Here is a 17,102-nt window from a genome sequence, read left to right as displayed (position 1 = left end):
CAGCCCAGGGACCCTATTGGTATCAGCTATGGTAGCTGACCTTTTAGAAACATGACATGTACAATTCCCTGTGCTACTTCCCCCACAGCAGCCCTCACTTCCTCAAGCTCCACTTCACCCTTACCTCAGGGCCTCCTTCCTTGTGCCTGATATGGTGTGTACTGCTCAGTCTCTCCAACAGCGCAACTTCCTCCCACAGCTCCTGACATGCCCCCCCACCTGACTGACTGGGAGGCTTTTAACTAGTTTCAGCCAGCCCCTGATTGGCTTCAGGTGTCCCAATTAACCTAGCATTCTCCCTGCCTTCTGGAAAGTTCTTAATTGGCCCCAGGTGTCTTAATTGACCTGGAGCAGCTGCCATTTCACTTATCCTGGTACCAGGGATTTATTTAGCCTGGAGCTAATATATCTATCTCCCACTACTTTTCTATAGCCATCTGGTCTTGTCCTGTCACACCAGTCATTGGATCCTTAATTCTTCAAGGGTCAAAGACACCTTCCTATCTTTAGACTTTCCAGGTGCAGTAAAAGCCACAAGAAGAAATGGTTACTTATTGTAACTGTGGTTCTTTGAGATGTGATGCAGCCATGTATGCCATTTAGGTTACTCACAAGCAGTATCCACCCCAAGAGGCAGAGCTCAGAGTCTCTGGATTGCAGAACTACCCTACCAAAACTAGCATCAGCCCTGGAAGATAGTGGATCACAAGCTAAATATGAGTCAACAGTGTAACACTGTTGCAAAAAAAGCAAACATCCTTCTGGGATGTATTAGCAGGAGTATTGTAAGCAAGACAAGAGAAGTAATTGTTCCATTCTACTCCGTGCTGATTAGGCCTCAACTGGAGTATTGTATCCAGTTCTGTGTGCCACATTTCAGGAAAGATGTGGACAAACTGGAGAAAGTCCAGAGAAGAGCAACAAAAATTATTAAAGATCTAGGAAACATAACCTATGAGGGAAGATTGAAAAAACTGGGTTTGTTTAGTCTGGAGAAGAGGAGACTGAGAGGGGACATGGTAACAGTTTTCAAGTACAGAAAAGGTTGTTACAAGAAGGAGGGAGAAAAATTGCTCTTAACCTCTGAGGATAGGACAAGAAACAATGGGCTTAAATTGCAGCAAGGGAGGTTTAGGTTGGACATTAGGAAAAACTTCCTATCAGAGTGGTTAAGCACTGGAATAAATTGCCTAGGTGGGTTGTGGAATCTCCATCATTGGGGATTTTTAAGAATCCATGCAAGGGCTTTCAACTTTTCTAGAGAAGGCCCTCTATTTTTTGCTCTTGCAGCTTGAAAAGGAGGCAGAAGACCATAGGTCAAAAGCCCCAAAATATTAAGTACTGAACCCTGAAGCTTTTCAGAGGAACTTCTGAATATCCCAAGATGTTGCTATTCCTGAATTAGGGTTATTAAGAAGTAGAGCCATAACAGAGTGGGCTAGTTCCTGTTTCTCAGAATCAAGAGGACCATAGCACTGGACTGCTCCGGAACGTGGTTCCTGCAGCACCAATATTCATTCTTCCATAGTACATAAGGGACGAAGAGTCTAGAGACACTCAAACCAGCACCTGGTAATCTAGGGGAGAGCAGCCCTTTGGAATGGTTGTCCTGGGATCCCAAGAGAACCTCAGAGGAACAGACCCCAAAAGGAAAGCCCCTTTTTCTTTTCTGTTTCGTGGGACTTCCAAGAGCCACTGGAACTATGAAAGGTGCCTTCCTCTGCACCATCTAAAGATCTTAGGTCTACAGACTCTGGAGGGAGGGTGGGGGCATTATGACAAGAGAACAAACTCTTGAGTTGGAATTTCTCACCAGCCTTCAGCACAGAGGGAAGCTCAGCAACCACAACTCACACTTGGGGAGATTTTAAGACTGAAAGTCTTCCTCTGTCATGCACTACCACAGCCTGAGAGAAGAACACCTAGGATAAAGAAGAAGAGTTGAAGGGGGCAGATTTATCCCCTTTGTGTTGAACACTGGCCTTCATGGCGCGTGTGCCACCCTAAATGCCAGCTCTGTACCTATGTGGCTAGACAGCAAACTCCTAGATCTGTCTGCAGAGGCCTATGTAACTGGAAGCAAGCTTAGTTGAGATCAAGTGGAGGTATCCATTGTCACACCTGAAAACAATTATGAGCCAAATCAGCTGTGAAGACTAATCAGGAAAAGGGGATATTGTGAGTTGTTTAAGAATACTTTACTAGATGCCCATGTGACAGACTGACAATGTCCTGTAATATCTTGAAAAAACCTTATTGAATTAAGATGAACTTTACTGCATTATGGTGTTAATACCTTTGGGTTACACTGAATTAAAAATGCAACCATGTACGTTTTGTTGTGGCACTGTAAGTACCTTCTCTAGTAGGGAGTGTGATGCTAATGAACTTCCTCTTATTAGCCTTTGATGCCACCTCCCTGGGGAAATATGCACATATAGTTCAAACTGGATTCTCCAGAGACGAACAAACTTGGTTAAGAACCTGGGTTTTAAGCTGATGCAGGGTCTTCTTCCTAATTCAACAAAGGGATAGGACCCCTGGTCCATGGAGGGCACCAAGACTTACAGGAGGGTTGGAAGAACTTGGCCTACTGAGGCCTCAGAAGACTGAGTGCTTGTTCTGAGCTGCAGCTTTGATTAACTTGTTACTTCAAAGAAATCCCTAGGGTGGGATGATTCCTGGTAAGTTTTATTGTTTTTAAATATGGTTTCTCTAATGCTTTTTTACCTTAAGAATAAAATAGGCTTGCTTAGAAAGAACTGTGCGGTAACTCGGATCTGAAGCAATCACTCTAATCAGCCTGAAGCGAAAGCAAGCATGTGTGTTTAGGCAGCCTGTCTTTGCTGGGAAATACATAGTGAAGGCAGGAAACTGTGCAGCTTGGATATACTCCCTTCTGACCAGGGTGAGATGTAGTCCTCCATCCAAAAGAGGCACCAGCTGGGAAGCTGGAAGCCTGAGAGTGGGTGAACTTGCTGGAGCACTGAGGGGAAATACAGGTGTAGTTGCTCTGAACTGGGACAGCCCTAAAAAGCCACAATCTCACAACTGAGGAAGAAGGCTGTGCTGGTTAAAAAAAAAAAAAAATCACTAGGTTTAGAGGGCAAGTGAAGGCAGCTACAAAAAATAAAACAAAATGTAAGAAAGGGGAAGTTGATATTAACAAATAGAAATTGGAAGCTAGGAACTGTAGAAAATTGATAAGGAAAGCAGACCAACGGAGAAGTCTGTGGCCAGCAGAGTTAAAGACAACAAGGAGGACTTCAAATATATTAGGAACAAAAAGAATACTAACAACTATATTGGTCTATTACTAGATGGAAAGGGTAGAATTATCAGTAATAATGCAGAAAAGGCCAAAGTGTTCACTAAATATTTTTTCCCGTATGTGGGGGGAGGGGAGAGAAAAAACCAAAATCATCTGTGGGCTTTTTGATGTAGTCATATAACATCATATCTTTCCATTCCACTAGTGTCTCAGGAGGATGTTAAACAGCAGCTATTAAAGTCAGACATTTTAAAACTAGCGGGTCCAGTTAACTTGCATCCAAGAGTTTTAAAAGAGCTGCCTGAGGATCTCACTGGACTGTTAAATGTTTGTTTTTCAATAAATCTTGGAACACTGGGGAAGTTCCAGAAGAAAGCGAATGTTGTGCCAATATTTTAAAAGGGTAAACGCGATGACCTGGGTAATTAAAAGGCAAGATTTATCTTGCCCAGGGTCAATGTCAAGGAGATTAAATGAGATAATGGAGGGTAATATAATTAATGCCATTCAACATGGGTTTATGGAAAACAGATTCTGACGAAGTTATAATCTCCTTTAAAAAAAAAATCAAGTCTGGTTGATAAAACTATTAGTGCTCATGCAATACACTTAGACTTCTGTAGGGGCATCTGACTTGGTACCACATGACTCAGATTAGAAAACTAGAAAGATATAAAATTAACCATGGCGTATATTTAGTGGATTAAAAGCTTGTTAGGTCTCAAAAATGTAATTGTAACCAGGGAATCATCATCAAATGGGTGTATTTCTAATGCGTTCCTGCAGGGATTGGTTCTTGGCCCCTCACTATTTAACATTTTTAATCCATGACCTAGAAGAAAATAAAAATCACCAATAAAGTTTGCAGATGACACAAAAATTGGGGTAGTGATAAATAATGAAGAACAGGTCATGGATTAAGAGCAATCTGGATTGCTTGGTAAACTGGGCACAAGCAAACAATGTGTTTTACATGGCTAAATAGAGAATATAGACCATACTTACAGGATGTGGGATTCTATCTTGGGAAGCAGTGGAGGAAGTTTATTCTTGGTGAATAAACAACTGAACATGGTTTCACAGTACAACGCTGGGTCAAAAGAGCTAATGCGATCCTTGTATGGATAAGCAAGGGAATATTGAGTAGGAGCATAAAAGTTGTTTTACCTTTGTATTTAGCAATGGTGTGACTACTGATGGAATACTGTGTCCAGTTCTGGTGCCCACAATTCAAGTAGGACGTTGATAACTTGGGGAAGGTTCAGAGAACACCCACGAGAATAATTAAAGGATTAGAAAACATGCCTTATAGTTAGATGGTGCTCCTTGAGTCTATTTAGCTGAACAAAGAGAAGGTGAAGGGATGACTTGATTACAGTCTATAAGAACCTATATGGGGAACATATATTACTCTTCAATCTAGCAGACACAGGTATAACACAATCCAGTGGCTGAATTTGTCTAGACTGAACTTCCAAACTGGAAATAAAAGTGTAAATTTTTAACAGTGAGTAATTAACCATTGGAACAATTTACCAAGGGTCATGGTGGCTTCTCCATCACTGGCAACTTTTCAAATCAAGATTAGATGTTTTTGGGACGTTCTGACCACCTGTTTCACACAGGCTGTAGACTAAATTCCTTCTCACCTTGGAATTTATGAGTCACGCAATGCTTTCAAATGCTCTTAAACTAAAATGCAATATTTCAGAAAGTTAAATTCCTCTACACCTGGGCTGAGCACCACGGCAATAACTTTTAGAAAGCTGAAGTGAGTTTTGCCCATTTTTGAGTTATGTCGGGTGAAGTAGTAGATATATTTTTGTACACTCCTAAGAAAAAGTGGCTGTATTTTCAAGATGCAACTTTCCACCTGACTAGTCCTTAGAGTCCTTGTCTCTATTGCAATTTGCGATTTGTCTTCTCCTGCAAAAAAATCTCATTGATTTCAATAGCATTACCTGCAAGGAGTAAGGTGAACAAGATCTGGCCCCAGAATAATGAAACTCAAGTTTATAGGAACATAAGACAATGCAAACTCATAATATCAATGTTAGCTGAAATGTAGCATGGGAACCACAAGGCATGGACTGGCTGTATGGCCTTAGACAAACCATTTAGGCTAACATTTCCAGGAAAATCCACCAATTTTTAAGCTAATTTGACACCTAGGCATTTTCACAAGTTGTGAGCATCCATAACTTCAGCTGAAGTCAATCAGAGCTAGGAATACACAGCACCTTGGAAGTGAGTGGGGAGGAAATGAGACCTGAGAGGTCTCAAATGAGAGAGTTATCCCAAAACTGATGTCCTCAAAATTAGTGGACACTTTTGAAAGTGAGAGCTTTTTCCTTAGTGTTTCAGATCCCAACCGCTATCCTCCCGTAAAAAATTAAAATAAGTACTTATCTTCCTCGCTCTCAAGAGCGATGTGAGGTTTAGTTAGCTAACATTTGTACACTATCTGGAAGATGCAACACTACATAAGCACTATGTATTATTATTCTTAGTAACATAGGTGTGGTATTGCATTGCTATCGTTACACTGTGTATTTTAGTTGTGTATGTTTTTAAAAAAAAAAAAAAAAACAAACACTATGCAGCTGTGAAAGTGAGCAATTAAATGAAAGGGATTAGTGTTGAATTATCTTGGTAGTTTTGTTTTTTAAAAACACTTTCTAAAATAAAAGGCCCAAGAGAAATTAGATACAAGCATAGAGAAGATTCAGAGACAGGTGGGTGAAGTGATTCAAGATCTAGGAAGAATTCCTCTAGTTAGATACTTATATGGCCCTCATCACTATGGTATCCAAACAGCTATCAAGTACTCTTAGACAAAAAAGAGTGACACTTTCTGATCTCCAGTATTGCTTCTTGCTGTACACTGCAAGCCTCCCATTCAAGTATTGGCCCAGCCTGATGGTGTTTAGCTTAATAAGATCTGACAAGATTACAACCCAAGGTAGTAAGACTTCAGGCTCTCTTCCCTACTGCTTTACTTCCCACACACACTGTTAGATCATCCAAGAAGCTCCTAGTTTCTCCTACTCGTTCACCAATTCAGACAGTTGATTCTGCATGCCTGTGTTGTTCTTCCCCCGCCCCTCCCAAGTAATGTGCAAAGGCAAGTATTTGGATGACTTGACTGTGTGGGTGGGGATGTGGTATGGAATATGTTGGGACATGCTGATTTTTAATGCTAAATCAGGGAGACTAGAAATGGCTGGGCAAGGTGTTCTCAGCGCGAGAAAAGCTAACATGTTCCGTGATTCTTCGAACCTTCCCAAGTGCAGTACCTGTAACAGGGCATGTGGGGCAATCTCCACCACAACAGCATTGTCTGGAACATGCCTCAGACCTTCCTGGAACAGCACTGGGCTCACCAGGTTGTTCACATGGTACTCGGCAGAGGAATTCTGAGCCAGTTCACTCTGCCACTGAGACTCAGGAATGGAGGTGCTGATCCAACGGGCTGAACGAGGCTTTGCATTTGGAATTACCTACAATAGACCAACAAGAAAAAAATATATAGATGTCACAGGCCAAGACCAAAAAACACAAAAACACCACAAAAACCAAGCCCCAGAGGTTTGCATGAACCACTTTTCTCAGCTTGTGAGCTCAGGCTTCTTCTCGCTGGACGTCCACGGGCTTCCAACTACCTGTTCCACAGAAATCCAGCAACTGTTATTGCATGCAGCCCAATCTCTTCTAACTCTCACGCATAATGAGGATCTCCTTTCAGCCCCTCTCTCCCACAGCATGTAGGATGCTAGTCACGGCTCCCTTTATCCACAAGCCCCCAGCATAAGCCATCACTCAGGGACATTACCTTCTGCAGGGCATTAAGTAGGACTGGTGCAATAGACGCCATGTAATATGAATGAAAAGCAACGCCAGCACTGCGCACCTCCTTTGCAAACACTCCTTCCTTTTTCAGTTTGGCTACAAACTCATTCACAACGTCCTAGGAAATGGGATAGAATTGAGCAAGAATTATTATTTCATGGAGTTTGGGCATCCAGCTTTCCTCGGTCATTAGCCATTTGATGAGGCTCTATGCTCCCATAAAGTGGTATCACTGCATTCCCCTCATATTCCTCGTGTGAAGGTGATGCAACATCCCAGTGAATAGAACCCTACTGAAATACAAGATCACATGTTTTTTTTGTTCCTAGTCTGCAAGACGCAACAACTCTGATTCCCATCAAGTAGCACTTAAATGTTTAAATTCAGATGCAAAAGTCAAGTTCCCTCTCCCTACTTTGGTTTAACCTACTACCCTTCTTTCAGTCCTAGGGTTCATGGTGTAATTCCAGTAATGGAAGACACACCAGATGGAGCCCCAGTTTTCAGCCTTGGAAGGCAAGGTCTCTTAGGAAGGCAGGTTTCCATATGTTTGCTCACCTGAGGCCCTGAAACAGTGACAGTGTCTTCAGAGTTGTGACAGGCAGGTACCACGCCAGGAGGACAACGACGCTTACATTCCTCCCACGTCAGACCTGCAGAGGAAAAATCCTCAAGATGATGCAAATGTTCCCAGGAAAAATTATGCAGCAGCTTATGTAGCCAGGTTAAGCCCAGAACTCCTGACAGTACGGATTCTGACTACCCTCCTGGATTCAAGATTTTGGGAGACGGATAATCCTACAGTCTTGTCAGGACCTTAGGGTTTTATAATGCTGACCCTCACTGTAGTATCTGAGCGCACTGGAGGTGGCAGAACTGACTTTCATGAAAAAAATCAATCCCTAAATTTTGGGATGAAGTTCTTGAAGTCCATTATATCCCTCTCCATGAAGAATCAAGTCAGACAGAGCTCTGAATTGCTTATGTAAAACCCACAAGATTCCACCAGCTATCTGCTTTGAGATTACAGACAGAAGGATCAAAATTTCATCCCCGTGATAGGGAAAATGACTGAGTTCTAATATATACTTTTCATGTAAACCTCAGATTTAGACAAAAACTTACACTATTTGAAAAACCTATTAAAAAGAAAATCTCCCTCTAACAGTTTACCTTGTCCTGAGCAAGGAATGCCATTCTTAAAACTGGAGAGAATGTAAATGAGCAGAATTTGACCAGTCTTTGTGAAATTAGGGTATCGCCACTGAAGTCAAAAGTTACTATGGATTTAAGCTAGTCTATGAGAGTAGAATTTGGCCTGGATCTATCACATGGGTAAGAGGCAATGGACAAAATCTGAACTCAAATTCTGGTTATGAAAGATCTGACCTATTATATGCAGTGATTCCCAGAAATGATCAGTGATAAGTAAATGACTTACGTACTCATTAGCAAGCTAAAGAGAATTCTAAATGAGTTGGTTCCCAGTGGAAATATCATAGAAAGTGAAACACTAGAATTATGCCTGTAGCAAGTAATGTATAAATGCTTTAGCCCCCAACACAGCTGCCCTAATCTATAATTTTTGGCTCCTAACTTGAATATTCATGGTTATCAAATAAGGTGTTCATGAAATAACAACAAGAAAATAAAAATAGCAAAAGCTTTACTTGTAACCAATAGAGAAGTTGCCAGACCAGACCAGACCCAGGGTCTATGTAGTCCAGTATGAAGTCTGACAGTGGCCTGAGGACTGGCCATTTATGGAACAACATGCCCATAGAGGAAGTTTCTTCCTAGCGCTGGTGCCCTCCGCATCAGTTAAGGTTGGCTTATACCCTGGAGTAGGTAGGTTTATACCCCTTAGGATAAAACTAACTCATTATCCAGATTAAAAAAAGGTTAATTTTTTAAAATCCTACTAAGTTCTTGGCCTCAATGAGGTCTTGTGATAGTAAGTTCCACAGGCCAGTTATGTGTTTGTCAATATATTTATTTTTATTTGTTTTAAATTTGTTACCTTTTGATTTCATAGAATGTCTTCTTGTACTTGTATTATGTGAAACTGAGTTCCCAATTTACCTTCTCTAGGAGATCTGTTTTGGTTCTTGAAGCATAACAAAAAAGCCACCCTGTCCTTTTTTTGTGTCTTCTATAAATTAGACTGTCCTAACCTTTTCACTCCATCATACCAAAAAACTCCACAAACCAATTCTTCCAGGCTTCTAATTATTTGTCACCCACCCATCTCTGAACCCTCTCTACTTCTGCTTTTGAGAGAGTGACAAGAACCAGACAGTACTGCAGGTGAGGGGTTACCACTGATTTGTATTATAGTACTTCTGGTATTTTCTAGCCTTTTTTTGGTTTGTTTTTAATACATCCCAACATGTAACCAGAAAGATGAACACGTTGTCAAATTATGACCTATAAGAGTTTAGAAGTATTGGTGATTTTTTAAAAAACTGAACAGCTTTAAACAAAAATTTCTCTCCGCACCCACTGTCATGTCAGACAGCCCAAGTTTACAGCCTCTCATGGAATCAGTTTATTACAATTAACAAACAAGACAGGAGAGAGAGAGCAAGCGTGCGTGCATACGCGCGTGCACCCATGCATGTACAGGGATATTAGCTACCTACCAACAGCAGCCATTCCTCCTGGGGGTAGTTTGGCCTCTTTGATGCACCGCCCCCTCCAGTAGGCAGCAAGAATGGCCTCTTCATGACTTAAGGAGTTATCTGCATAGCCACAGGCCAGCTCTCCTACTGAGTGACCAACAATTCCATCAGGCTGCAGATCCATGGCCTTCAGCATGTCGATCTGTGCAATCTATGAGGAAAAGCAGTATTACCAACGTCACATCAGATGCCATACGTCTGGGATGGTCGTGATAGGCATATTAGAAATGCCAAACTAGGCTTCCCTCCTCAGAGCAAAGTCCTTTCCTAATCTTACTGCTGCTCCCTACCCCTCACCTCCAAACAGAGTTCTGGCCCTAAATGGAGGAAGTGGAAGGATCCAAGTGCCTCCACCCGAATTTTCTTCTTCTTCAGGTCCCTTCCACTGTCTTCCCACTCCCACAAGCCACTACTGCTGTTGCTGCTGCTCCTGGGCGGTGGAGGTGGAACTGCCCACAACTGCACTGTATGCTCAGCCCTAAGACTGTAAGCACAGCACATATACACATTTCCTAACAATGCCAAAGGCACACTCAAACCTGGCTTGCACATCAGGAGTGCTCCTTAGCAGCTTACACAAGACTATTAGAAGGATCAGGAGCTGAATGACAAAGGCAGTGTTAGTGGTCAAGCAGACACACTTGGAACAAAACTGGGAAAGGGCCTCAGCTTTCACCCTTACCTGAATAGCAGCAAGACCAACAAATGCATGAACAGCATCTTCAAACGTGTTCTCATCTGCGTGCAGGAGCATGTCAGACACCTTCAGTCCAGTGTCCTTGAGAGCCTTATCGGAGCGCAAGATGGACTGTTGGAACAGCTCAAGCTTCATCAGGCTAAGGCCCATCCCCTTCCACTGTGTTCCCATGCCTGTGGGATGAAACGAGAACATGAGCCTTGCTCATGGCAGTTTGGCCATGGGTAGGGAGAGCTGAGCATTTGCTCTAGCACAGGAAAGATATAAGAAGAATTCAGTCTAGGAGAACATCTTGCAGATCTCAAATCCCCACAGTGAACACGATGCTCTGTTTTTCAGTCTCCTAGGATTTGTTACCAGGAGAAGGGAAATTGTATTAGGTGGAGGATTATCTGCAGATAGTCCACATGATCAATGCAGTAAACAGGAGACCCTGAAAAAAAAAATCTTAGTGCACATACCACAAAACTAAGCAGATCAAGGAACAGAGCATAGAATCAACAGACAGCCTCAAGCTTCCAAAGATACAGAACAGATAAGAGTCTGATCCACCTTAAAGTGGAATTACCTGAGCAGATGTACCAGAGGGGCCTCCCAGATGTTTGAGTCTGCTGAACCTCCTTTATGTCACTCTGACTGCCAATTAAGGTGTAGCCCCTGTAGGGCATGGATGAAATAGGGATCCCAGAGATATCATTGAGCAGGCTCACAAATGAGCTGTACTCCCTCAGGCTTCTGCTTTGCTCTATTAGCATTTCCACCGCTTCCTGTGTCCTGCCACAAACTTGGACCAGTTGTGGCAAATTGTGCATCTCCAGAGGGCAGAATTTCTTCTTATTTGGTCTCAGAATGACATGGACATTAGAACCTCCAAAGCCAAAAGAATTGATACTGACAAGGCCTCCTTTTACTGGGGTTGGTTTAGCAACCACCTGGATACGACCATCTTGTAAGGCTGGAATTTCTGGATTTGGGGTGTTGTAATGAATGTTTGGAGCCCACAGCCCATGTTCCAGAGAGAGAATCACCTGGAGAGAGAGAGCAGAACAGAACAATTATGGCTTAGATTTTTTTGTTTTAACATACACCTTTTAGTTTTGTTCTACAAATGGCTGAGTATATAAGATAGAATTGCACTTTGCAATTGCACTTAGATGGCTCCTTCGGTCACTATATTGGATTTTAGAACACTTCACAATAGGTAAATAGGTACTATTGTCCCCATGTTACAGATGGTGAAACTAAGGCACAGAAAGACTAAGTAGCTTAGATAAATCAAGGCCACACAGGAAGTCACTAGCAGAGCTAGTATAATAATTCTGAAGTCATAGCTCTCTGTCCACACTCTACCCAGTAGACTGTGCTGTCTTACTTGACAAGTGAATCCAATGTGCTAGGAATATCACCCCTCCTTCTCCCCTCACTCTCAGCTCATCCCTCCACAAAATCTGCACTGCCCAGCTCATTTTTTTCCTTCCTCCCATGGTGCCTCCCAATCCTCTTCTTTACCGTCACCAAATCTCCCATTTCTACCTTTTCTCTGCTGTATGAGAAAGCTATTCCCAGACTGACAGATCTAGCTAAAGGAGTCTCTGTCCTGCTCTGCATGTTTTTCCGATCTAGGTACAGGGCCAGCATGAAAGAAAAGTTATGAAGTAACCCACCTCTTTCAAACAGACTGAAAGCAAAAATGACTCCCAACTCATGGTTATGTATGCACTCAACCCCAAGACGGGAGCTCCTGGGGAAGGACAGGTATTGAGGCTGTGCAAATATTCCCCTGTGGCACAGGCAGTTCCGGCCAGAAATTATACAAGCAGCTGCAGCCTCAAAACCACACCAGTTATTGGTATTACTGCAGTGTCCTCAGGCCCCAACCAACATCCCCCTGCTGTTCAGAAACGACCCTCAAGGCAGGTGGCTCTGATGAGAGACAGACAGTGATAATAGGATTATTTTCCTGAATTGGGTATCAGATCTGGACGCCAAGTCAAGAAAACAAGACTGCAAAGTCTTCTGGCTTCCAAGTTTCAGTGATGGAAACATTCCCTGTACAAGCTGAGAAGGCTGCTGTGGACCTGGTCTAGTGTTTTATCCCAGATGCCTATACACCTGCAAGGTCATACTCAAACATATTTGAAGAATTTAGAAAGGATTAGCGTGTGCACCCACTAGGCTCCCCCAGAGACAAACTATCTAAGTGGAATTACATATGGGATTTTGTCTTCCCTGGATAGCAGTTAGTTAAACACTCTGGTATCTGAACTACTCAGCCTAGATTCTGCTGCCATGGGAGGTGATTTAGGGAAGACTATCATGCTGAACTGGGTAAGATGGAATTCGAAGCCATTTTCATTAATATAGACCATGAGCATAGAACTACTTTATCCATATGGACCCAGTTAAAGTGGAGGTTTAGAAGTAAGACATTGTGGCTTTTATCTCTGACTTTCCACCACTAGGAAAGCAGTGTTGATGGCCAAATGGTGTTTCTATTTCAACTGAACCTTTGGGAGATGCTTGCTATCAACTTAATGAGTATTAGATTCAGCTCCCTAGAAGGAGGCAACTCATGGGGCTGGAGGAGGGGAGGTTGCTAGGAATAATCCCTTACAAAGGGTTTTTACTGGATTGTTTAAAAGGCATTGGGAAGGAGGCTGGGGACAGCATGGAGTGGAATTAAATGGGCTACTATTATTTACAAACTTCTATGTCCTATTTTATTTGTCAGATGTAATTATACTGTAAAAAGTGGGTGGGCAGTACAGCTCAACCACATAAAGAGATGGGAATGGGTCCTTGCCATGGGATGTTCCTTCCAATTGTTCACTACAGCCACTTGTTGCATCTTTAATTAGATTGTAAGATCTTGGGGGTAGGGACTGTCTCTGTGTCTAGCACAATGAGGCCCTGATCCTGACTGCAGCCTCTAGGTTCTACCACAAAACTAAAACATTTATATAACTCAAAGAAACCACAGTATCCCCACTAAGCACAAGCTGCAAAGGGGTAGTGGTGGCAGAAATCCCTACCAACAGGGTACAGACCTACCTTCTGGCTTAACTACTGAAGGTCTGGTCAGTGTAGGAGGGAGTTCTCATATCAGAGAATCCTTGGAGTACACCTTGAGCTCCATTACAGAGACAGTGAGCCCAGCACTAAGGGCTCTTAGGTTGGAGCTGTCACCTCGGATCGACATCAGCTGGGGAGTTTGGAGGAGCCCAGCTCAGTCCCACAGGAGAAATCCAAAGGACTTCTATGGAGTCACTGTCAGAGGCTGAATGGCCTCATGCAATGGAATGGACACAGGGCCAGCGACAGATAGTGTACTTGGCTGAGAGACCCTCACGAAGAAGTCAGGTCTCTCAGACCAACACCAAGTCTACGTTCTGCTCCACCTCACCAAGAAGTATCTTGGAGACCAGGGAACTGTGCCAGGGAGTTCAAAAAGCCACTCTGGTAAAACAGAGACCATAGTATAACCAGGATAACCAAGCTATTTACAGGCCTTCAGTACAACGTAGCAGGGACAGGCTCCCATGTTTTCCATGATTCTGTGACCACTTCATTTACTGCAGAACTCATCCAATGCCTCAGAATAGAGCTTAAGAATGCAAGTTTTCATCTAGAAAACAAGACTGCAGTTCCTAGATATGGCAACAAAGAAAATCCTCTCAGCGTGACCTGAACATAACCACCACAATATTTGCCTTAGCCTGAAACAATAACTCTGACAGACTGTGCTGCTTCCATTTATGTGGCCATGTTAAATTGTCATCACTAGGCTTCACGGCTAACTGTCAACACTGTTAGCTAGCACTCTGCTGAGCAGTTTAGCAGACACTCATCCACCAGTGTTGGCTACAGTAGCAGATAATGGGGCACGTGTGGGCCAGCTGGTTGCTCTGAGCCAACTGGAAGTTCAAACCTGTGTCTGCTCCCCCACCACCCCTCACTTGAAATCACCTCAACCCTTGCCCAAAAGTGACACGGGAGCAGGGGGAAAGATGCATCCCCTACCCAATACAAAAACTTCCAGCCACTTCCTGAGCACCAACAACCCAAGCTGCTTGCCATCCTTCCTAGGTGCCAAGTGCCCCAAACTCACCCTCATCAAGTTATGCCACAGCTTTTCATAGTGATGCATAAAATAATTGAATATCAAACTCACTAAGAAATACAGTAATGACAATTAGCCATTTAATAAAGAACCCTCTGTTCTCAATGCAATTTAAGTGTCTGCAGACTTTAGGACTAGAGAGAGACTAGACACTCAGGTCTCTGTCTAAGAATTTACATCCTGCTTGTTGTAGAGCATTTGGAGCCTTTATGAAAACTTTCAAATGAGGCAAGAGGCAATAGCAGAATGGGCTGCCTGGTTAATGAGACAACCTCCCAAGTCTCTCTCTCACCACCAGAGCTAAATTCCACAATGGGTCAGTGCACAAGGCACGATATCTATAGATGTAATAGTTGAGAAACAATGTCTTACCTTGGCTAGTGCAGCAAGCCCAGAGGCAGGTTCTGGGTGACCCATGTTTGACTTGGTTGATCCAATCAACAATGGCTCTCGCTCTAATTGACAGAAAATATTTGCAATGCCATTCACTTCCTGAGGATCCCCAACCTAACAGAAAAGGAAATTAAGTCAGAATGATACTTTATACTAAGCATGCACAACATGCAGAAGTTGGCAGAAGAGCCCCTGTCCCAACGTCTCTAGGCTAAAAACAAACAAACCCCACAACCACCAAGGATTGTGAAGGGAATAGCTAGAAATGGGAAATCTAGCTCCTTCCTGTTAAATTGGAAAGAATGGGGGGGGGGGGGTGCGCGGGAGAAGAAAGAGGAAGGAAATTGAAAGGAGAGAAAAGGAAAGGATGCTAAAATTGGGGGGAAGGGGAAGAGACACAGAGATAGGAGACAATGGTAAAATTATGCTAACCTTGGTGCCTGTACCATGAGCTTCTACATACTCCACTTCTTCAGGGAGGATCCCAGATTCTTTGTATAGAGAACTGACCAAATCCTGCTGCATCTCTCCAGAGGGAAATGTCACGCCTGGAACAAGAATCATTATCAATTACCCATTCCCATCTGGGAGCAAAGTTTCAGCAACCTGTTCATTAATTAGGATTACTAGGTTTCTGAATGCATCCGATGCAGTGAGCTGTAGCTCACGAAAGCTTATGCTCAAATAAATTTGTTAGTCTCTAAGGTGCCACAAGTACTCCTTTTCTTTTTAGGTTTCTGAGGGAGATCCAAATATACTTTTAGGGTTTATGCTCACGTTTCCAGCACTAAAACTGCAACAAGTCAATCTCTCAGTGAGAGGAAGGGGAAAAGGGAAGGCCGGTCCTGGAACGAAACTGAAGTTGTAGGATTTAAACTTTAATATCAAACACCCTAGGCTTCTTCTCATCAACCATCTACTAGATTGAGCAGTGCTCATGGAACTGAAGCTCCCAAGGAGAACGAAAAGTAATTTTTTGTATCCTCTCCTTTCCCATCATAATGCCAATAATTTGCAACTTAGCCAGTGTAACATCACTGGGATACCCCTGGGGAGAGCAAAGTTGATCAGCTGAACATCCTCCCGTTACCTTCATATGGAATAAAGTGCTAACCATTTAACTAGATTCACTTACGACAAGAGAGGGTCAGAATTTTCCAATAATCAGGAGAAATAGATCTCCCAAACCCCAAAAAAAGGGAAACTGCAGAAGAGTTAGCAAAAGCCTCAAACCCACTGTTCTTCGGATAAACACTGAAAAGAACACTAGTATCTCATGGTCTCCCAGAGATTTGAGACCTACCTTGCTCCTTAAAACCATCAGTGTTACTCCCCGCATTGACTATTGTGGCATAAATCCGTTTGGCCATGGATTTCTTGGTCATGAGAATGACCACTACAGCTTCAGAGCGGCAATAGCCATTCCCTGTGGGCAGAGGAAGAATGAAATAAAAGCAAAGAGAAATCCAGACAGCCCTGCATATGACAAAGCAGTGAAGTACCGTGCACTATAGTGTCATTCCTGAAGAGCCTTAAAAGAATGATCATGCCTTTGGAAAGGCATGACAGACAAGTTCAGCTAAATATCAGACTTAAAGAACGTCTCCCTCTTGGTCTATGAAGCCCTGGAACACTTTCCAAAATGACATTCCTGTCTGCCCCCTGCCCCATTGTAGGGAAATGAACCATGTTTTCCTTTCCCATCCTTATAATTTTTTATGTTCCTATTGAGTGTGCAGACCTTGGCAGTTCCATTGTTTGTGGCAAAAAACATGAGCAAGGACAGAAGAGAGTTTAGCCACTTTTCTGTTTCAATATAGATTCCCTGGAGGAAGGAACATTGGCTGCCTCTCAGAGCACAATGTGATTTGGACCTAATCCCTTACCTGAAGCATCAAAGGACTTGCAGGCACCGTCAGGACTAAGCATGCCAAGTTTCATGAACTGAACAGAAGTGTTGGGTCTCAATAGGAGGTTGACGCCTCCTACAAGGGCTGCACTGCACTCTCCATGATGAATTGCCTTGTAAGCATTTTCCAAAGCAATGAGGCTAGAGGAACATGCCGTATCGATGGCCATGCTTGGTCCTTG

At 43.0% G+C, this 17,102-nt stretch overlaps 1 protein-coding gene across 1 annotated transcript in view; it reads right to left on the bottom strand.

The window, feature by feature from the left end:
- FASN (fatty acid synthase) overlaps positions 1–17,102 on the bottom strand; it is an 83,844-nt gene that overhangs the window by 52,410 nt on the left and 14,332 nt on the right. The window contains 10 exon segments of the mRNA XM_037914136.2: positions 6,568–6,771; positions 7,104–7,238; positions 7,679–7,773; positions 9,763–9,952; positions 10,484–10,671; positions 11,067–11,526; positions 14,991–15,125; positions 15,444–15,559; positions 16,315–16,437; positions 16,898–17,098. Coding sequence (XP_037770064.1) covers positions 6,568–6,771; positions 7,104–7,238; positions 7,679–7,773; positions 9,763–9,952; positions 10,484–10,671; positions 11,067–11,526; positions 14,991–15,125; positions 15,444–15,559; positions 16,315–16,437; positions 16,898–17,098 — 1,847 coding nt within the window.

Source organism: Chelonia mydas, chromosome 14 (assembly GCF_015237465.2).
Source record: "Chelonia mydas isolate rCheMyd1 chromosome 14, rCheMyd1.pri.v2, whole genome shotgun sequence".
NCBI lineage: Eukaryota > Metazoa > Chordata > Testudines > Cheloniidae > Chelonia > Chelonia mydas.
The sequence above is the reverse complement of the archived record's forward strand: the minus strand, read 5'-3'. Positions and strand labels throughout refer to the sequence as shown.